Source organism: Sardina pilchardus, chromosome 19 (assembly GCF_963854185.1).
Source record: "Sardina pilchardus chromosome 19, fSarPil1.1, whole genome shotgun sequence".
Lineage (NCBI taxonomy): Eukaryota > Metazoa > Chordata > Actinopteri > Clupeiformes > Clupeidae > Sardina > Sardina pilchardus.
The window spans coordinates 12,117,623-12,140,020 of record NC_085012.1 but is presented as its reverse complement, the minus strand read 5'-3'; the positions used below and the strand labels follow the sequence as shown (position 1 = coordinate 12,140,020).

Here is a 22,398-nt window from a genome sequence, read left to right as displayed (position 1 = left end):
GAATAGTCCTATAGCTATAACTAAGGTCTATAAGGTCTATTATTTTAGGTCTGATATTAAGTATGTATTAGACCTATTTTCATATTGCTGTTTTCCGTGTGCTGTGCAATTTCACTAAGGCAATAACATGTAGGCTACAGTGATATCCAAACCTGATGGTTTGGAATTTCGAGTCTTATTATGTATGCGTCAGCGAAATTTATGCAACCTCTTGATGAAAGAAAGATGATGGGATCTTAACGGCAGAGAGACCGACTGTCAAGTTGCAAGACTATAGTCTATGTAAGGTGATCCATCTGAGGTCAGTACTTGTTATATGTAAACGCAAAGCCTCGATGGACTGCTGACATGAAAACGCCATTTCTCGTGAACAAAACAAACAAGACTTAGCCTATCATGCAAAACAACCAATTCGAACAGAATTTTGCTTTCCTATTTGGAAATAGGATTACAGAAATTGATATAGAATTTTTGGATAGTATCAGAAACTGTAGGCAGACATTTACGCAAATTAATTATTTCCACATGGTTATTCGTTGTAAAGTAAATAGTCGTACCCTAACCCTACCCCTAATAGGTCTAATTTAATAATGCCGTCTGGACAGTATCTTCTTAAAGTATGTCATGTTTCCTTCTCATCTCAATTGCTAGAAATCAGAAATCCTCAATTTACGTTACCAAAAACACAGGCGCTCCAGACCTTGCGAGAAGCGATAAAAATATATTAGGCCTACCAACTAATCACAATCAATTTCCAATTCCGTTTTATTAATATGATTGATTCTAGTTGTAGCCTATATTTACCCCGCACAGTTTCATCTACATATTCTAATCATCATGTCTTATTGGAAATGCAGATTGTATCTACACAAGTGTTTATACAATAAACGCCCGAGTGTGTCAGCCTTTCATTTGGTAAAGGACACGATTGCTGACGCATTTAATATACAAACACCCTGGGTGTAACCATAAACAAGACCAAAAAAGTGGTCTCACGTTAAATTGCGCATTAAAGGAACATCACATGTTAAATATCTAGTCAATAAAACTCATTTTTTTTATATCCTGGAGCCTAATTCAATTAAGAATTGCAATATCAGACGTTCTACAACATTTGTTAATTTTGAAGAACATTGAAAGAAAACGGTGTGTAGATTAAGATGAACAGAGAGCATCACCATGTTGTTTTGGCTAGATTTAGCACTATGGTGGCGTCGAGAGGTGTGTCGCGCGGGCGATTATGTCAAAATCTGAATGGCCAAATGTATGGTGGCAGGCTGCTTTATAGACTGCAATTTAACTTTTGCCAAATCCACATTTTGACTACTAATTTTTAATAGCACAATATGCTATAAAACACACACAAGATAACGGGGAAATAGCACTTGTTATGAACTTTCACAACTTTCTGTTATAAAAAATGAATGATAGGCTATGTGAGGAAGAAATCAGGCATCCCTCGTTAACTGAACCATCCTAATGAGAAGCTGCACCTGTCAGCTGGTAGAGCTAATTAGGACGCCGCGAGACGTTCCACCGTTCAGTAAAAATGAGTGTATGGTCTATTTTAATTCATTTCAAATCTGTGTAGTGTTAAATTCTAGGCAAGATTACTGAACAAAGAATAACTTAATCCTAACCTTAATTGAATGAAGTATAACAAGTTATTTTTATGTCACCAAAGCGCCAGCGTGACTTCTGTCATGTTTCTCTCACAGTTCGAGAACAATCTCCAACAGGCTTTCGCCAAAAATAATGTCCAAACAGTCATTGAAGTATTTGCCACGGAGAAACTTTTCAAATCATTCGCAGATCGACTGGAGAAAGTCGTCATTAAGGTAGGCCTAGGTTACACATTAATGATGTCAGTAACGTAACCCACATACTAACTTCATTTCAATCACAAAAGAATAGACTAAGTTACCTGTCAATTTAATGTGCTTATAAACTCGATTTCAGGAACTGGATAGAAATCTATTTAAAAACGTCATCCTGATTCTCAAAGCCATTGAAAAAGTAATGGAGCAAGACCCGGATTGCTTTCATTCACTTGTTCAACAAGGTCTTGTTGTAATGATGAGTATCCTGTCAACTTGTGATAATATTCAAATTGCTTCTCAGATTTGTTCTGAATCAATGGTGCTTGAATGACTGTTCCTATTGCCTCCCCTGGCCTCTACAATCACGTTTCTTAAACGTTCCTACCTGTTGTCTGCGTTTACCCACATGCTCACTTGGTATGAGAGGACAGTGGAGCAAATAACCCTATGTGACGAGGCAACTCCAGAGCAGATGATTTTCCTAGAGGCTTTCTATGATATTGCTGTGGTAGGTAGTTACAGCTCTTACAGTCTATTAGAAATACTGTAATGTGTTCACCTGGGCAAATACTAAATAAATACAAATCTATTGACTGAAATGATAGCAACTCCACTTACACTGTGGAGACATACTTTTAAAACAATGATAGGAAAATGAATATGAGGTATTGTAATTCTGTTGAGGATTTAAGGTTATAATAGTAATGTTTCTTTTTGAGCAATTTAGTGAATTAACCTTTATCCACTTTCCCCAGAAACTGTCTCATGGCATAATTGAAGGTTGTATGCATTTATTTATTTACATATTTATCTGTCTGTTTTTTTGGTTAATTTCAGTTAATTTTAGTTATTTGCTATTCTGGTAAATATGTGAAAATGGATCTGTTTGTGATTTCTGCAGGCAAAGCTACAATCAGGACTCTTCTTATTCTGCGTTTTGGGGCTCTTGTGGCAGATGAGAGGGCAAGCTACAAACTTCGCCTTGATGTAGGATCAAAGACCATAGACACTTGACTGATAAAGTCATAGCAATAACAAAAAACAATGCTCTTTTTTTCAGTTTTCACATAGAATAACTTTTATATTTTCTGTACCTTACATGCCTGGGCTGAAAAAAAAAAAACTTTTAGTATTATCTATTTTAAACGCGTCAAGATTTTTCATAGCCTAGACTGTTATTCAGAGAATATTTCCAATGGGTATATCATACAGAACACTCTACACAATCTCCTCTCGAATGTATCTATTGAACAATCAATTCTGATTGATCGATTAGAAAAGATGTCTGTAGAAGCAGAATACCTTGATACTGCAGTGATGGAGGACCACAGCACCCAATGGATGTAGAGATTTGGTGCTTATGATAATATAATGCTACACATAACAAACTCGGTGGGGATGGTTGCGTCGATTGTAAAGGTTTTCCTCTGCCCTCTTTCTAGGCCATTCAGACAATTAACTCCATGGTGGATGGGATATCCAAGGATGACCGGCGAGATATTTGTCAATGCTCTTCTCTTTCTCAGCTCCTGTGAGTTTTTTTTAATGCCCCTTCTAAATCCCAGCATTTGTATCAACTTGTCTGGTTTTTTTGTTTGTTTGTTTTTTAACATACTGGCATTATAGAGAATATGTGGTGGAACTTTGTCCTGCTGTAATTATGGAAAGAAACAGACATGTTTTTTTAGTTTATATTTCACCTAGGTAAATTTCACCTCAGGTTTGAATTTCACCTAGAGACCTTTTACCTAGTTGTGGGTTTGCTATAAGACAAGAATCTAGAATGACCTGCCATCTAGCTCATCTCTGTACTATGATGAATACTGTAAATAAGGAGGGGAAAGTTTACCCTCTCAAACCTCCTCATCTCCAAATGTAGTGGCAGAACATTGCCCTCTTGTGTCAAGGTTGCTGCACTGTCAGACTGAGAAGCACTTGCCTACTCAGCCCAGCTTACTCACTCAGCAGGGTTATGGCATTTTGGTTGAAAACTGGCAATTGTTATACTACAAAGCCTTACAAACACCAACATGCAGCTGGCTTTGGATAATGCCTTGCTAGCCTGGATTCTGTATGACTTTCTTTGGCAATATTATGTTATAAAAGCCTTTTTTTGCATTTGTGTTGTCCGACTCATAGTGTTGTTGGACACATTTTTAGGATGTCTTCATGATTTCATGAATGCTTCATCTTTATTTCAGGGAAGACTTTGCCAATGCTCTGTTGAAAGGTGGAGGTAAATGTTTTTTTTATTTTTTAATACATCACAGTTGACCTAAAACCTAGACTGCATATTTTATATTTATATTTGATGTCCTGTAGTGCCATTCACACTCCTACAGATTATGAGTTTCAGGTGGCTGTGACCGAGGCGCTGTCACGCATGACCATAAAGAGGACAAGGGAAGACATTGCTCACAAGTGGTTTGGTGACAAAGAACTGGCGTCCTCGTTTATCGCTATCAAATACGCAGAGTTCGAAACAGTAGGTTCCTAATATGTGCTTTATAAACAATCAAAGATTTATTTTCATTAAAGTGGCCACCTTTTCACCCCCAGTCTTTTCCTCAGAAATCTTTTTGGTTCTAATGCACATGGACTAGAAAAAAATGTAATCAGAGTGCAATCATTTCTTTCTACCTTTTAATTAAAGTGGTCATGATTTGCTCTAGCTTGTAGTGACCCGTTTGCTTTTTTATTAAAGGATTGCCGGATATTTCTAAATGAAGTGAATCTCTCATTTGGAGATGACAGAAGGTATGTCACAATACAATTTTGCTGTAATATCGTTTATTTATCGTTAATAATATTCTTCTAAATATAACATATATCTAAATATATATTGTTATTTATTATTATTATTATTGGGGGCCAAGCAGCGAAGCTGCGAGGACCCCATTGTGTTTGTTAGTTTTCTTATTATTATTAACTATTATTATTATTCCTCTGTGCATTGAAGTCAATGGCAACCCATAGAACCAACTGGTCAAAAGTTGTGAAATTTGGCACACTGATTGGGGACAGTCTGATGATAACTGTGACCAAGTTTCACGCCGGCAGCTCAAGCCCTCTAGCGCCACCAACAGGTCAAATTTGGACGTGCGTTCACGCACGTAACTTTTGATCCCTTGGGCCAATTTTCAAAAATCAGGTATCTATGGAATCCTTGGACCAGCTCGAGTTCAACGCACCCTGTGACGTCATTTTCCGCCATGATGGATTTTCCGCCATTTTGGATTTTATCAAAAACACTTAAAATGTATTGGAGGTCACAATGTTTCTCTGATTTTCACCAAATTTGCCACAGAGCATCTTGAGACCAAGACTAATTCAGCTCGGGCTTTTCGTCTTCGGAACTTTAACCGTTGGCCCATAACAGCCAATCGAAACTCGCGGCGAAGCCGCCAAACAGGAAGTGGGCTCATATCTCAGCAACCCTTGCACGCATCAAAACCAAACTTAGTATATATACTCAGGACCCCATCAGGGGGAGGCTCAAGAAAATTGGTGACCTTTGACCTCTAGGGGGCGGTGCAATTAGCAAAAAGGCATTTTGGCCTGTACCTGTTGATGTGTTTGGAATTTAAACTTGCTACTGGTGCCGGGTTATACTGTTGGAGGTCCTTAGGCTGACGCAGCTCAATTTGTGACATCATCATATTTGATTCGGCCGCCATATTGGATTTAATCAAAACCCCTTAAACATTTCCACAGGTCACAAAATGTATCCGATCTGCACGAAACTTCACACAGATGATCTTCAGCCCGAGTCTAATATAGGCCTTGATTTTCGCAACAATGTCTTAAACCGTTCGCCCGCAACAGCCAATTGAAATGGGCAGTGAAGCCGCCAAACAGGAAGTGAGCTCGCATCTCGGCCAATCTTGGGTTGTTTGACATCAAAATTCTTGTGACTGCTTAAAACTACATACCTGACGTAACAGCATTGAGTTACTGTGGCAACTCTGGCCTTTTTGTCCTGCCTGCTTGGCCCCCACATTGCTGCTTGCAGCTATATTTATTATTATTATTATTATTATTACTGTTCCTGCAGGGCTGACCCAAATCTGTTATTTTGTCCAGAGTTTTCACATTTCCCTGCTCAAGAGTGTTTCTTGGCCCTACTGAGGTGAGTGTTGAAGAGCACAGTGGGTTTTAGATCCATAGGGGCAGCCGGCCCGTGGCCTACTGGTTAGGGCTTCGGGCTTGTAACCTGAGGGTTGCCGGTTTGGTCACCGACCAGTCCACGGCTGAAGTGCCCTTGAGCAAGGCACCTAACCCCTCACTGCTCCCCAAGCGCCGCTGGTTGGGCAGGCAGCTCACTGCTCCGGGTTGTGTGATTCACCTCACTGTGTGTTCACTGTGTGCTGTGTGTTCACTAATTCGGTTAAATTGGGTTAAATGCAGAGAACTGAATTTCTCTCACGGGATCAAAAAAGCATATATTCTATTCTTTATCTGCATTTCCCCCATCCTAATGTGTACTGGCCTTATGTTCTGATAAGCTTTACAAGCCTGATGATGCACACCTCAAGGAGTTCTGGGTCGATTTCAACGTAGGTTCATCCTGCATCACCCTCTCTGTGGATGACCCAGAGGTAAGGTCTTCTGTAAGGTCATCTTCATTTCTGAAATCAATCTCTTATATAAGTCTCTTATAATTGATTAAGTATTTTTATTTTCAATTGATTATAATTCTGTTTTTCCCTTGTCTAAGCCCTTGACATTTTATTGTCACACTCTTGTCTTATTAAAGCCCCAACTTTAAGAGCACTTTGTTAACTCCAGTAGATGTCTTGGATCTACTCTGTGACTGGTGTCTTGGCTTTGAGAAGTATAGTACTGCAAGTACATGAGAACAGCTTAACGTGTGCTGTATGTGCTATGTGTTCTAGAACTCTCTCTGGGGGTCTATCTGCTTGATGAGGACATCTGTTCAATCCTATGAATTGTCAAGTGAGTGCCTTACTGTGTGTGCTTTCTTGGTCCCGATCAATCAAATGCCACTAGGGTTGCCATTTTGTATTTTCATGCCAATATTTACTCTCTCTCTCTCTCACCCATTCTCCCTCCTCTCTCACTCTCACTCTCACTCTCAGCAGTGACTGACAAACTCCTGCTGACTATCAGGACCACCAGTCCTGTTTTCCCCTATGGAAAACTTTCAGGCGAGACTGTGTATATGTACTTCTCGCCATGCCTTGATATTGCATCTGTCTTACAGAAAGTCTTTGGGGATATACCACAGCCCAAGGTGCGTAAAACATGTGACAAATCATAAACAGATAGGGTTTCCAACGGGTCATAGAATTTCTGGAATATCATGGAATTTTGGAAAGTCTATTCCAGACATGGAATGTCAGGAAATTTTGTCATTTTTGGGGCATGGAATGTCAGAGAATTTTGTTGTAGCAGTCTGAAATGTACCTACCAAAATACAAATCTTTCCACGAAGGACTGGTGCATATCTGTAAGCTTTACTGCAAGCTTGAGTTGCCCAACTTTGTTTATTCAATGCCCTTTTATTCGTCTCTTGCTCTAAAATGAGAAAAATTCTTACACGCTATGCGGATACTCTGGAAAAATGTATTGGTATATTGTACCATTCGTCATATAGTACGTCCTAGGAATTAATAAAGGAAAATCAGGAAGAGGTCATGGAACTTACAGGAGAGCTACACAAGGCGTGTAACTGAAGCGTTCCACTCGTGACGCATATGCTGCAGTAGTTAATAATCACTATAATCAATGGAAGTAGCTACACCAGACGAGACAGTGGGGCGTACGTTTGAAAAAAAAAAAATAGAAATGCTTCAGTTACACGCCTGGTGTAGCTCCCCTGTTAGAGTGGAGACCCTGTATAGAATGCATGGCAACAGAATGCATCATTTGTGCACACATGCTTTCCTGCATTCTCCTCCATATTTTGTAGAAAGGAGTTGCATTATTGCTTGGTTTCATGGTTCATGCATCATATTGCAAAGAGCTCGATCTGAATGCACCAAAACATGTTACACTCACAAATATGTACCTCATGGTAGATGCATTCTATTTGGTTTATTGAAACACTGTTAATCCATCAAAATTACTGAATAAATATAAGATGTATCTAATGTGTATACAGTAATATGTATTTATATGGACTGTATAAGGAGCTTGTGCAATATTGTTAAATTATTTAAGGGCTCTGTACCAGAAAGGCAAATAAGTGCCCCTCTGGCTACCTACACTGAGGACTCCTTGTCAGGTGTGTAGATTTCTGCCCAATCACATTCATGGTGTCGTGTGCTCTCCATGCCCATAAATTGCCTATGTTAAATATTTTTTATAATAATTATTTTAATATAAAAAAATAAATAAAAAATAAAATTAAAACTAAATATTTTTTATAATATTTTTTATATTTTTGTCATATACAGAACCTCCTGGTGCAGTAACTGAGGAGTCTCCAAGGTAAACATACCATTGTTTCTTATGCATTTGCTGCCATTTGCAAGTTAAAAAGCCTAAATCATATTAATACCATAATAACCGCTTCCTTGTGTTAACTTCAAAGCTAAAGAAGTTTTGCAAAATGAATGTATAAACCTTTGTTAATAGTTGGGAAATTACAGTTGATGTTCAAATGCCATGTTGTAATTATCCATGGAATCACATGACATAGACCTGCATTGATGAACCATGAAAACTAATCTTTCGCCCTTTTAGTCCACAGATGCCGAACGAAGACACAGAGGTAGAGAACATTTAAAATGTTTTCCCTCATTACACACAGGTTAACGAATTGTGTCATTTTACCATTAAGACTCTCTCTCTTTGTGAATCACTTCTCTTTGAGTAGACGAGCCAGGCAGCTGAGTCCATACAACAGTGAGTGATGATTGAAATCTCCATAGCAACAATGAGAAGTAGCTTTAAAGTAGGCTTCTACTCCCCAGTATCTTGTCATGCATGTGTGTTCGCCAGATTGATGTGTCGTTCTGTCATTTTATTTCCATTGTCCAGAGAAGAGGACAGCACCCCCGCACAAGATGTCTTCCTGATGCGCAATGACTCTGACACAGAGGTTGGATTGACGTATACTTCATAATATCACCTCTTCCCTCTGTCTGTCTTTCTATCTTTTTCATCCTTTCTTTCTTTCATTCTTAAGTTATACTGTATCTGTCTCTGTCTGTCTGTCATATCAAGAAAGTGTCTCTCGGCCTTCTTTCTCCACTGACTGTCAGTCTGTGTGTTTCAGTGTTTGTCATGGTCCCCAGTCTGTCTTTTTCTTCTTTCTAAGTCTTTCTCTTTCAGTAGCAGGGAACAAACTGATCATAAGACAAGTGTCTTGTTATACTTCTGTTCTTGTGGAAAGCAATTCAGCTTGCTCAGTAGATGTGCCCTTAACACATTAACCAAACTATCTTAGGTTGAAGTAAAACACAATCTTGAACCCACAAGACGCTTATCAAAGCGCTTACAGGTCACAAAGCCAGACCATGTCTCATTCTGGACTGCTTTGAAGATTTATAAGGTCAGTGTCTTCATGGAGCTGGGTTTTTTGCCACTAGCCAACTGATTTGGTGGGAGAGGGAATCAAGACACTGCAATGTCACCACAAACTTTAGCCAATATTTGCTCTTTTCAATAGTAAATTCCAGTAACCCCCAAATATCCAGTTAAGCATTTATGTTGTCAAGCAGCATTTTTTTGCTACGATCGCTATCTGTTTTTTTCTCTTTGTGTGTTTGTTTATTTGTTATCCAGGTAATGAGGGCAAGAACAAGATTTATCAGCAAGCCCGCCTCCACAAATGGGTATGACCACATTTCACCACATGGTTTAGAAAAAGTTCTGATTTACCATTTCTTATATTAATCTCTTAGCCGCCTTAAATATTCATACACTTTCACCAGATACAGTACGTACAGTATACTGCTCAACCCAGGACTGAGCCTGCCTCACACTACAGTACATGCAAACAGTCTTTGGTGACTGACAGCACATAAACACTGTTCACTGGATAAAAGTCCTCCTATTATTTGCAGGTCTCATCCGACTGTCTCGGGAAACACAGCTGCAAAGAAAGTTCCTCAGAAGGTAAACAGGAATTCTCCATAGGACTGAACCAATGTGAATTGCAGATACACTTTGTGACGTTGTTTGTCTGTTACATTTGGAAAAAATCTGGATATTTGGTGGATGAAACAGAGCCTAAATACAAGTATTGTATCCAGTGTTATGTTTACAAAACAAATACCTGCCTTCCATGTCATGTCTTTACTTGTTTAATCCAGTAAGATTATGTAAAATGTGTTGTGTTGTGTAGACCAGAGGGGAAGGTCTACACAACTGGTCTGACCTAGAGGGGAACAGCATTGCCACGGACAAGCTCAGCCCCTGCCACATCAGCACACCCTCACACACCTACACCAGGAAGAAACCAAAGGTCAAAGGTCGACTGAGGGGTAACTACAGTCAGTCTTTTCTTCTTCGATAATGGTGCATCCTCCTGTGACGTTTATATGAAGACCACCAGTCATTGAATATGTCTGATCAGGTTCACCAGTTAAACCACCAGTTCATGAATACAATGTTTGAGTAAATTATTCTACTCTCAAAGACTTCAGCCATGTCATCATGGACTTATTTTCACTTTACAGTCTACAGTCTCTGTTAAGTTCTTTCTAAATTCACTACACTCACTATTTTAATTATGTTTTCTTCTGTCTTTTATATTTTATTGTTGCATTTTTATATTTCATTTGATTTCCTTACCTTTCTTAACCATTTTAACTGACTCTGCCTTGTGTTTTATGGAATTTAAAAATGCCTTTCTTTTTATAACTTGATCTGCTTAATAACTTTTTATCTTTTCATCTTTAACCTATTCTCCTAACTTCTTTTTATTTTATCTTTGGCCGCCATGCTTTTTATTTAAGACTGCTTGCTATTCTCTGATGGTGTGAAGCACACGGAATTGCCTTCATGTATGAACTGCGCTATAAATAGACATCCCTGGCTTTTAGATACCTGCACAGAGAGTGCCCTTAAGAGTGTACCGTCACACCGGTGTGACAGGAATGTTGGAAAATAACATTGTAAAGAATATCTGGATTCATTGAATTCTACATAGAATTTCAGAACCTTGAATTGTTGCGGAATGGAATCTTGTGTTAGAATGTTCAAAACCCACCCTTTTAAAGGTGATTTTGCTCTCTTCTCGCTCTAGTCCTACCTCTATCATCCCCCAGCAGTGGAGAGGAAGACCATGCTAAGGTAAGGGACGTCTCAGCTGTGACTCTGTCAGGACCATGAAGCATCTCAAACATAGCTAGAACAATGAGAATGTGTTTAATAAACTAATCTCACTTTTGGATTTGTTCATTTGGCTGGTGCTTTTATCCCACGGTACTACTTACAGCAGTAGAATAAGATATAGGCCGCAATGCAGAGGAGACCTTTGCTATTAAGCACCACTGCATCTGCATACAGTATACTAGTACTGGAGGACAGGAGTGTGGACATTTGAAACAATAGTCCAAATGTGGCAGGAGGAGAAAGTGATAGAAAGGTAGAGGAGGGGAGAAGAGAGGAGGGAGGTGGAGAGGGAGGAGGGAGGCAGAGGAGGGAAGAGGGGGAAGAGCATGGTAAGCATGCATCAGGTATGATCTTTAAAAGCAGCTTAACATGATTATGCCTACAGTACATTTAGTTTGAGATCAATGAGGTATTTATTATCAGTCAACTGTTTGATCTGGCTCTGTTTGGTTATTATACACAATGACTGGCAGCAGATTAAACATTATTTTGGGAATAATACTGTTATTGTCTGCACTAGTTCTTGGCACAGTCTTCTCTATTATGATGCAAGGACAAATAGCCAACCAATGTATCAGATGATCTTGGTAGATTTTCAGCCTACTGTGATATTCATGATGTGAAGAATAAACGCTTGTGGTCGTAAATCTCCTGTCCAATCTTTAGGCCGCTTGTGGTGCTCTTTCACAGGCTTTGTCATCAATCCAAAAGACATCAGCTGCCAATCAACCAGTCATTCCTGAAATCTCTGAATGTGAGAAGAGCCAGACAGACACGATGGCCGACTCGGGTAAAGTTTCTCCATCTCAGAGAAGACTGAAGACTGAAGCCGCAGCGCCCACCGGACACGCTGTTCAGCGGTGTTCAGCGGTCTGGGCTTGACGCGCAGGATTTTAGAATAGTTTTCTATCTCTGTGCGGCTGCTGCGCGGCAGAGGTTTCTAGTGGGCTTTGCTCCATTGAAAACAATGGAGTTCTAATTTGTTTATTGTTGCGGCGCGCCGCGTGCAGTACGTGTCCGGTGGGCGCCGGCCTTGAGACAATGACTACAGGAATAATAGGAGCTTTTTATATGTTCATGCATCAACTATTGTGGTCCTCCTCCTTAGGATATCTGGAGCCATCGTTCCTTGACGACACCATACCTGAAACTCTGCCCTGTGACCTGCCCGATAAGGTGCTCTTTTGTGATGAAAACTTAATTTGTTCATACACTAAAATGTATCTGGTGCTGACGGGCTTGTACTTTGTCTAGTTTGAAGTCGTATAAGAACAATTTAACTTTGATGTCCTTAGGAAAGTGCCCCTGCTCAAGAATCATCATTTCAATCAAGGAAAAGGCCCCTCAAGAGTCCAGGTTTGTTTTGTGTGAAGTTTAAAGTCAGTAAAGTTGTAGGGAAGTGTTTTCTGTAATCCACAAACCATATGGGAGATGTAATGCCCAAGTATTCTCTATGTCCAGAGCCTTCTGTGACACAGAGGGGAGAGCAGGCCGCAGGAGTAAGCCTGCAGCCCAGAGGCCTATTCCACTCCCATCCACAAGAGGGCGCAGCAGGTATGTTCTGGAATTTGCACACCAATGTAACGGTCCAAGGCATGCAGAGTGCTGAGCCAGAGAGAAAATTACATTTGAGTTGCTTTCTATCCTGTTTGTGTGTGTGGGCGTGACAAAACCATGACAATGTCTACATAGTGAGAAACCTTTGCACTGCATGCAGATATCTGACATCTGATCATCTTTTTTGTATATATATTATATATATATGTATATATATATATATATATATATATATATATATATATATATATATATGTATTGTTTCCATTAATTCATGACATGAAATAATGGGAAGTTCCAGGCTCACCCATCATGGTTGGTTACATCCAGAAACACGTTGCTATGTTCCACTGTGTGGGGAGAGATCTAGCTCTGTGAATGAGTTCAACTGAATCAAGTCTCAACAATCCTCCATTATTGTTAAATATACCAAAATGAACCTCCTTTACTGATGAATAAAAGCACCAAAATATAAATTATTGTTCCCTAATCCAAACCCCTCATGACATACCTTTTGCCATGCACAAATGGAGACATCATATCTATGAAGAGCCAACATCATTCATGTGTTGAGCGCATGTCCTTTGCCAGAGAATGTGACATGGCCTGTGTTCCGTTGACCCCGGCCAGCAATCAGCTGAATGGCCTAAGCGTGGCTTTGTCTTGAGAGAGGATCACCCCACCGTTCCCTTTTGAGTTTCCCAACAGCCTTGCCACCTGGGCATGGTGCCAGGCTGGCAAGAGCGTCCTTTTATTGCGCTCTCCCAAACAGGGCCACTGGTGTAACACTCGCTAGTGCACCCTGGGTCCTCTGGGTCCACGGGTTTACTCTGGGACAACATCCTGAGATGCCTTGTGGTTTGTTATAAGTCACCACTGCACTGACCAAGTAGTAGAGGTTGCAGAAGGATATTTTGTTAAATTGATTGTTTTTTAAAAAAAAAAAGTTAAGCCTCGACTTTGACAAGATTTGGGAAAGATTCTTGAAAGATTGTCTTTTGAGTAAAGCTTGAATGAGGGGCATTAGTTAAAAGACTACAATCTTTCAATAATCTTTCCCAAATCTTGTCGAAGTCTGTCAGTGCAAGGTAGACTTTAGACGGGGTGATACAGCAGGTTATCTCCATTTGTTGAGCACATACTGTAGTATTTAGAGACTGTTCTCAAGAGAGATTTCATGAAACACCTTAAAATTCATCCCTTTTTGACTTAACGCTTTTTTATTATTATTTTCTTTTTAAATGATTTATTGTGTAGACCCTGTAATGGCAGATGAGGAGGACTCTGAGGCAGATATCATGGGTCCTGATGTGATCTCTGCTTTCCGAAGCTTCAAATCTCAGCTGCTGGACCACGTCTTTGTAATGCTTTGCCCTAAACACACACACACACACACACACACACATATATAATGTGTACTGAGAATGCACGCTCCCAAAGGACTGTGGTTCTTCTGAATGTGTGGTTTATAAGTAAGACTAATGGGGCCATATTGACCATTGAGCTTATAAAGTGAGACTAATGGCCTCATTATTCTTTCACTGTCATTTCTATGATTCTCTTGTAGAGTTGGAGTTATCTGCTATGTTTCACACACACACACACACACACACACACACACACAAACATGAACACACCACGTGGAGTTGGAGTAATCTGCTATGTTTCTACTACTGCTTGCCAAACTGTAGTGTAAATATTGTATAAAGTAAACAGTGTAAATATTGTTTGGATAGAGCTACCCTGTTTTGTGTCACCTCTTCAGTGTCTCAATTGAGGAGCCTACATATAGTGGGTAGAATCATCCTTAATAATTCATTTTCAATCACTGTGCATCACATTTGCTTTCCTCTGCCACAGGCAAAATATCAGAAAATAGAGACAAGATCTCTACAGTCACTGTCTGATTGTCAGAACCAGGTGGTGACGCTTCTGAAAACCGTGCAAACTCAGCGGTGAGAACAAACCCTTTGCAATGTATTATCCGCCCTTATTAGTATTCTGCATTTGGCCAAACATGGCCTGTCATCTGACAGGGGAGCTACACCAGGCGTGTAACTGAAGCGTTCCGTTCGCGAAGCGTATGTTGCAGCAGTTGATAATCACTATAATCAATGGAAGTAGCTACACCAGACGCAACAGTGGCACGTACATTCGAAAAAAATAGACCCATCTTCTAAAATGGATTTTACGTGTCGCTAACGGAACGCTTCAGTTACGCGCCTGGTGTAGCTCCCCTGTGACAGTGTGTTGAAATGATGAGTCACCACCATAGCATTAAATTAGGGCCACTCAAGGTTTTTTATCCAGAATATGTGATCCAGCATTTTGGACAATGCAGTTAGTGCAGTTTCCTACACCGCAAGGGCATCGAGGTTTGATGACATTTCTTTATACCGTTCTGCACTTTCAACTATATCTATGCAAAACATGAGCAATTCTAGGAAAAGGTAATGCATATATTGCCTTAATGGGAATTCTATCAGCTACTGCTGTATATGAAATATGTTTGCTTCAGTTGGCTAAATCATATTTATGTAGTATCTATTGTTGAAATGTATGTGTGTGTGTGTGTGTGTGTGTGTGTGTGTGTGTGTGTGTGTGTGTGTGTGACCGCTCATGTCCAGGCTGCAACTGCTGGAGAAGTTTGAGGAAGTGGTTGTGGAGCAGCTTGGGCGTCTGGAGCAGGATTGTCGTTCGCTCAGGAACATCGAGCAGGAGACCATGGTCTGCCTCACCATCACCTGGGCATAACTGTTTACTATATTCACATGATGCTTTTCTTTGCTTTACTTTGTCCAACACGGCTTACTGTACCTGCTTGTGGAGGATGTGATCCTCTGCCTTCTCAGATCAGATTGGTTGCACACAGCCTGTACTTGGTGCACTACATTAGGTTGTGATAGGGTGGGGTAAGATGTTGTGGGGTGGGGTGGGGTGGGACGATACATTGGTGCAACAATTCAAACAGTTTTCTGGTGCCTGATGTTGAAATAGAAACCTAGCTTTGTTGGACTTGGTTATATATGAGTCAGCTGTGTTCTGATGCTTCTCGATCTGATTTGCATACAGAGCACTTCAAGCTGTCAGCGCATACTGTACGTGGGCACACCAGCAAATTACAATAGAAGACATTGCATGATTTCAGAATGACTGTGCCCTTTTTTAAATGACTGAATATGTTGATGATTCCCCTGCCTGGTAGGACAATCTGGTGATTAGGACAGGACTGGATGGTGTCACTGTGGTCAGTGATAGGAAAATACAGGCTTGTTAGGCCCGCAGTTTGAGGCAGAGATCCTCCACTTTAACCCTCTCTGCTTGTGGTTTTGCTTATCTAATTGCTAGGCCTCTTCAAAGCCACAGTAAAATGCCTGCTCGTCTCCTGCACTTCAGTAAGAGACAACAGTAACTCCAAGAGTAGGAAGAGAGCACACTGTCCTTTTCAAAATGAAGTAAAATAGGTCCTTCCCTCAGTGGGATCTAATAAGATGTCCTACTGTTCAATAATGATTAAACTGGATGAATCTTTTGTCCAAGGGTAGACATTTAGTCATGAAATGTGTTCACGTCTTACAGCTTTTTGGAGGATAGTGATGTATCATCCGATTAGATTAGATTAAATTCAACTTTGTCACTGTGCAGAGTATAACTACAGAACCAACGAAATGCAGTTTGCGTCTAAGTGCAAAATGAGTCACCGGGGTGCAGAGCTAGAGTTCAGTAGTGCGACTGCCGCAGGGAAGAAGCTTCCGCTGAACCTTCTGGTTTGGGTTCTGAGAAACCGGTCACGCCTTCTCAGGGGCACTTGGGTGAACAGTCTGCTGTGGTTGGGGAAGGAACGGTCTTCGTTTACCCTGGACGACCTTAATGACCTTGATGAAGGGCAGTGAGATACCGGTGTGATGCACAGTTTTCACCATCCTCTGTGCTTTCCGGTCTGAGGCAGAGCAGTTGCCATACCATTCTGTGACACAGTTGGTGAGGATGCTAGTCTCCATGGTGCAGTGGTAGAGGTTCACCAGGATCCTGAAGACAACAATGAGTTCTTTGGTCTTCTTTGTGTTGAGAGCAAGATTGTTGTCGATGTACAGTACCATGATCTTACAGTAACAGTAGGTGCTTGACCTCCTCCTTATAGGCCGTCTCATTGTTGTTGCTGATGAGACCAATCAAGGTAGTGTCTTCTGAAAACTTCACATCGGAGTTGATTGTGACCTCTTAAGTGCTAATGAACTAATGACAAAGCTTGCTCAGGTAATCTAGTTAATGTTTTTTGTAAAGAAATGGAGAATAGTGTTAATGTTGATGTATGCACACACTCTCCATGTGCACTGATCAGATGCTGCTCTTGCCCAAACAGACTAAATCCAATGCTTGGTGAATTCTTATTGCAGACCTTCTGGAGGACTGAGTACCAGGCCGTGAGATCCTTTTGTAAACGTCAACAAAGCAGGTAGTGCACTCTTATTCAACCTTAGAGCCATTTTAAGAGATTTCTCATGTCCTTGTCTTTACCTCATTATTGGAGTGGCAAGGAAAAAATAGCATGTTTCCATGGTACAGTGTGCGATTTCTAATGTCCTTGTCTTTACCTCATTATTGGAGTGGCAAAGAAAAAATAGCATGTTTCCATGGTACAGTGTGCAATGCCGTGTGTGTGTGTGTGTGTGTGTGTGTGCCTACAGAATCCATAAATGTATAGAGGTATACAGTAGCTCAGTTACTGGCTGCAGCACAAGTAGTGCTTGTCTTTCTTCAGCCGATTGCTGCTAGTCTGTTGGCTATTGCAAACAACTGCGACTCTGCAAACACTAACACTCTGTTTGGCTTTCTCCTCCACGGCGCTAGACTGGACTCCTTAGAGCTCTGCAGAGGTAACACAACTCCGCACGCCTCGTCTAAACAAGTACGTTGTGTTATCTCACTCGAACTGAAACAAAATCTCCTATTCAAATACTCGACTATGGTGAATGTTTAACTTGTCAACCACTTACTTTGAAAGTAGATAACAATTATAAAATGTTTGGTTATTATTTGTATATTTCACAGACGCATATGCTTTTAGAGGTTATATTGTATCTTGCCATTGGAAGGGACCTTTTGAATGAGTAAGAATTTACATTTACAAGAATCTAAAGTATTTTGTTAGATTTTCATTATACATATGTCATAAATGTAACTTAGATGTAACATAACCTTCCCTTGGAGCAATTATGTTAGAATGCCCTTTACAATTACCAGTTTGTTTAGTGTTTGTTCAGTGTTTCTATTTCATGTGTTTATCGGCGCTTATCTGTGCCCAGACAAACTAGATATGGTTTTCTGGTTCCTCACGGTTGGCTTTGCGTTTGTCCTTGAAATCCAATACTGGTGTCTGACAATACACAGACCAAAGAAGTGTCAACACGAGTGAAGCTGGCCAAGTCGAGGCTGAAAAATTAGCTGAAATCAATTCCAGACATCGCCACAAGCATTAGGCTGCCCAAAATGTACTGTTGAGGGCACAGGAGCACCCCAAGGACACGATATGAGCCAGCTCAGCAATGCAAAGCATTTTAGTAGAAGAAGCAAGGTGCACAGTGAGAGAATGATGTTTCATAATTTCTTAAGATGTATGTAACATTGTCTGTACAATCACATCATGCTCAAATACTCAACTTTCAACTATCACCTTTATATCTTCAGAGCCATTTCACTATGTGTTCTCTGGAATGGGGTCTGCAGAAAAGTGAAGGCTTTTCGTACAAATTGCCCCAAGTCAGCTGGGTCCTCAGAATTACCCAGAAACTGTAGTAATGGGGGAATGGATACACACACACACACACACATACACACATACACACATACATGCATACATACTGTACATACACTGACCAAGACATAATTTCTCAAACCACCATGAAACACTGTGAGCCTTGGCCTGCTGCTATGGAAACAAAAGAGATTCTCTTGGGCAAGTGCTTGAAATTATGGACCGTCAATCAATGATATTGACTAACCAAAGGCTTTAGAGAGAAGACTGAAAGAGAGGGGCTGTAGCACATAAACATGCAAAAATAAAAATGTGAACACACACCTTTTTGTGCAGTGCACCCACTGTGACCTGCTAAATGCCTAAATATTCCAGCGGTATCCACTTTGAAAATATCATTGTACACAGTTTCCTTGTGTGACTGTATGTGCTCGGGTACAGTGGAACACCATGTGACTTCTGACATTTAAATCTTGTCTGTTTCACTACAGGCTGAAGAGGAGGATGCTGCCATGGAGTAGCACACTCATCTCATGCTACAATGGCCCATAACATGTTCACATTAAAACATACAATGCTAATAACCTTGGTAAGCTTTTTGTTTGTTTTTTAAGTGTGAACGTGTATGCGTGCGTGCGTGTGTGTGTGTGTATGTGTGCATGTGTTAGCTGGGATAAGCCTGAGGAAGTGCCAGTGGTTTGAAACGTTGCTTGACAATACATTTCACTGGGAGCTACAGTATATATTGGTGTGCAGATACCTTTATCCTTTTGTATAGCTTACATCTCTTGAAGATCCTGCACCCAGTCATGTTAGGATTAAACACCACTTTTATTAGTTCATTTGGCTGAGGTATATAATTTTGTACTTAATGATGTGGTAGTGCGGTATGCCAATTCTAGGCACATTATTACCCACAAACGGTATGGAAAGTAAGTGGCCTAGTGTGGACAAAGGCTATTTGTTTAAATAATTTGAATTTTTTTTTTAATAATAATAATAAATCAAGTATAGGAATAAAACATTCCAGGGAAAACCATTCTGAAACAACCAGCAGTCTGTTTGAATATTTTTGCTCAATTTACTTTATTTAGCTGTGTCTTAGTGAGAACATATGACGTTCTTTATATTCAATTTGTTGACTCATAATAAAAATCTACAAAACACAGTGAAGAGATTCTGTAAAATGTTAAAAGAATTCTTGTTACAAGATATATTCATATTGTCACAGCTGAAAACTAAGACATTCAAAAACATTGTAAAATCATCTGCCATTATCAGATGGAGGGATCCTGTTGTGTGTCTAAGGCAACTTTAGTTGAATGATGACTAAAATGTTTATTGTTGTAATGTAATATTCACTTCATGTTCTATGAGGAGTTAATACATGGCTTGGCTAATATTCCTTGTATGTAACCAGTAGTATCATTTTATTCATAAAAAATAGTATTTCTGCTTCCTCCATGACTAAGTGTCTACACTAACACAAGGTGTACAGCAGTGGATATAGTAGTAATGTTCTGCCATTAAATTTCTCACAATGTCAATGGGATTCATCTCCTGAAGGAAGGGAAAGCACCTTTCCCATGCATTCAATATGAGTCACGTTGACTAATAAAAACCTTGAAAAAAGTTATAAAATAAAGAAAGAAAATCAAAGTGCCAAAAACAAACAATCAAAAAATGATAATCCCTGCTTTTGTTCTACCTTCTCAGCATATTTAGGTTTGATACAATCATCTGACCCCGAGGAAAGGTCACTTGACTTTTTGCTTTGTCGTGGTCCCGTTGACGTAGGCAAAATGGCCGTTTAGATGATGAGAGTTGACGTCAGCGTCGTTCCGCTTTCCCACATCCCTGGGTGTCCTGTTCCTGTACGTCTGGAATAAAACGGCTCATTTGAGAAATGAACCCCATGGGACGACTGAATAAGGGACTGAGCATTCTGCTCCTCCCCCTGGCCAATTTGTCTGAGAGGAAGTGGCTTACTGGTTACAAGACTACAGGCTCTTCTCAACGTCGATCCTTGATCCTCGATCCTCCGGCTTGTTCCCACTGATCTATAAAGAACACGGGATAGACTACCCCGTTGTTGCCGCCCCATCATTCTTCATAGATCAGTGGGAACGAGCCTGAAGACCGTGGACTGAGGAGAGACGTTGAGAAGGGCCTTACTGTACATGTCATTACGTTCTAACCCAGCACATGAATGGAATGAATGTTTTGTGGCTTTTTCTTCTCTACATTAAGTCCCTCTCTGACTCATCAGCGTCCATTGCCACACTTTATGGCACTGTTTTGAGTCCATGGAAAACACATTCATGAATGTCATTTCCAAATCTGACATCTTAAAAAGCTGCTGTGTGGATCTGATTTGTTTAAAACGTTCAAAAACGACCTATAAATAGCAGCACAATATGAAAAAAACTACATTTTGACATATTGCTAAAAGATACCTGTGCTTTATGCTGTCTAGATTTTCACTGACATTTGTATGCAAATCAGCTAGCGCTGGGGTGGTTCTTTTGAAATATATCATTGTACCACTTGTGGTCATTGTGTTATGCAATGCAAGTGAGAGGAGTGTGACTGTGGTCAAGACAACTTGAAACCCTCACAGCACCTCAAAACCATGGCAATCCCTTCAGCTCATTTCATGTTCTATTAAAATGCTCTTTTGACATTGTAATGACATGGACAGGGTACTGCATATCATATTGAAGAAACCTGTGTAGCATGTTGTATTTCGTACGGGTACAAATCTAACATTTCAAGATTAGATTTACGATAATATCAATTTACAGATTGTCCTATGTTACGCTCTCACGGCATAATCAAAATGTAAAATAAATGATATAACATAAAGTCTCTTTTCAGCCTAATGGTTGAAGTTTAAGTCCTTTTACCTGGACGTAGAAGTTGATGAAGAGAATGACGAGTGTGACCATGTAGCTCGTCTGAAAGAGTAAGCAGCCGGTCGGGAAGCCACATGGCACGATGACCGCACTCAGTGTGTGACTGATGGTCAGGAAAAACTGAATCTGAAATGGCAATCAGACAGACAGCATGCTTACTTACTCAGTGACTTTGGAATATAAATGAACAAAATTACTAAAGATTACAAGCTACATAACAAAACACAGATCACACGTTAAGTGTGGCCTTTGTGTGATTAAAATAAAACAACTGCATTAGTAATGTGTTCAATGAAACAATCATGCAATGAATGAAACAACACATTAAAGAACAGTGGTAAACATAACATGAGCACAAACTCTGTACTGATTTCAAAGTTCAGCAACATTATTATATTTTCTTTGTTTGTTTCCTACTGGTGGAACAATCAATGGGAATTAAAGGTTACAACATCTCACAACACAAAGCCAGAGCAACTGTGAAGACTGAGCCAAAATGGCGGACTAACCAGCTGGGCCTGTGTCAGGTAGCGTTTCCACCACAGGTATTTGTGCATGGAGGGGTAAGTGGACAGGCCGTAGTAAGAGTACATCAGCACGTGGATGAAACTGTTCAAGGTCGGCCCAAAGAAACCTTCAGACAGATTATACAGAGTAAGTACATTTGGCAGCATTTTGTTGACAGTAATTATCTGCTATTACTAGGAACTCCTTCTGTTAGATAGATTCGGTTCAACTTAGTCATGGGTGATTGTTGACATTCACGTTATGCAGTGAAAAACATACATGTTTAAATCCCACTTGATACGAACATTAGAATTCCATTGTTTTTACTGTAAAATGTAAAAAAAAATTTAGTAATGGAAAAAGTTAAAGATGTTAGTCACGTACAGGCTTTGAGTGTCATACAACTACAAAATATGCAGCGCACTTAATTGACAGCCAATTAAGTAAACACAGTAAAATCGCTTGCTGGTCTTACTTTGTCCACAGGGGATCCAGTTGAGTACACACCACCAGATGTTGAACATGGAGGCATGGTGGT

At 40.1% G+C, this 22,398-nt stretch overlaps 2 protein-coding genes across 7 annotated transcripts in view; one reads left to right on the top strand and one right to left on the bottom strand.

The window, feature by feature from the left end:
• Positions 1 to 1,293: 1,293 nt before the first annotated feature.
• sycp2l (synaptonemal complex protein 2-like) lies at positions 1,294 to 19,584 on the top strand. 6 transcript variants are annotated; one of them, XM_062520819.1, is made up of 34 exons: positions 1,294 to 1,555; positions 1,719 to 1,838; positions 1,960 to 2,079; positions 2,230 to 2,328; positions 2,576 to 2,600; positions 2,722 to 2,807; positions 3,263 to 3,351; positions 4,022 to 4,056; positions 4,163 to 4,305; positions 4,525 to 4,577; positions 5,904 to 5,949; positions 6,326 to 6,418; positions 6,716 to 6,776; positions 6,920 to 7,074; positions 8,004 to 8,067; positions 8,240 to 8,273; positions 8,529 to 8,556; positions 8,662 to 8,690; positions 8,826 to 8,886; positions 9,235 to 9,339; positions 9,573 to 9,622; positions 9,854 to 9,905; positions 10,135 to 10,273; positions 11,038 to 11,084; positions 11,817 to 11,916; positions 12,235 to 12,302; positions 12,422 to 12,482; positions 12,588 to 12,680; positions 13,941 to 14,044; positions 14,544 to 14,638; positions 15,311 to 15,410; positions 17,081 to 17,139; positions 17,535 to 17,592; positions 18,930 to 19,584. In XM_062520819.1, the coding sequence occupies exons 1-34, from the start codon at positions 1,550 to 1,552 to the stop codon at positions 18,957 to 18,959; spliced, it is 2,508 nt and encodes an 835-aa protein (XP_062376803.1). In that variant the 5' UTR covers positions 1,294 to 1,549; the 3' UTR covers positions 18,960 to 19,584. The 6 variants fall into 6 exon arrangements, with proteins under 6 accessions (XP_062376803.1, XP_062376802.1, XP_062376801.1 ...); XM_062520818.1 differs by lacking the exon at positions 1,294 to 1,555 and having other exon boundaries at positions 1,567 to 1,838; positions 6,923 to 7,074; XM_062520817.1 differs by lacking the exon at positions 1,294 to 1,555 and having other exon boundaries at positions 1,567 to 1,838.
• Positions 19,506 to 22,398, bottom strand: part of elovl2 (ELOVL fatty acid elongase 2) — a 10,810-nt gene continuing 7,917 nt past the window's right edge. The window contains exons 5-8 of the mRNA XM_062520828.1: positions 22,336 to 22,398; positions 21,863 to 21,987; positions 21,345 to 21,479; positions 19,506 to 20,318 (exon numbers count right to left, since the gene is read on the bottom strand). The exon at positions 22,336 to 22,398 is cut by the window's right edge and continues 109 nt beyond it. Coding sequence (XP_062376812.1) covers positions 20,196 to 20,318; positions 21,345 to 21,479; positions 21,863 to 21,987; positions 22,336 to 22,398 — 446 coding nt within the window. The 3' untranslated portion in view covers positions 19,506 to 20,195. The remainder of the gene's footprint in view (positions 20,319 to 21,344; positions 21,480 to 21,862; positions 21,988 to 22,335) is intronic.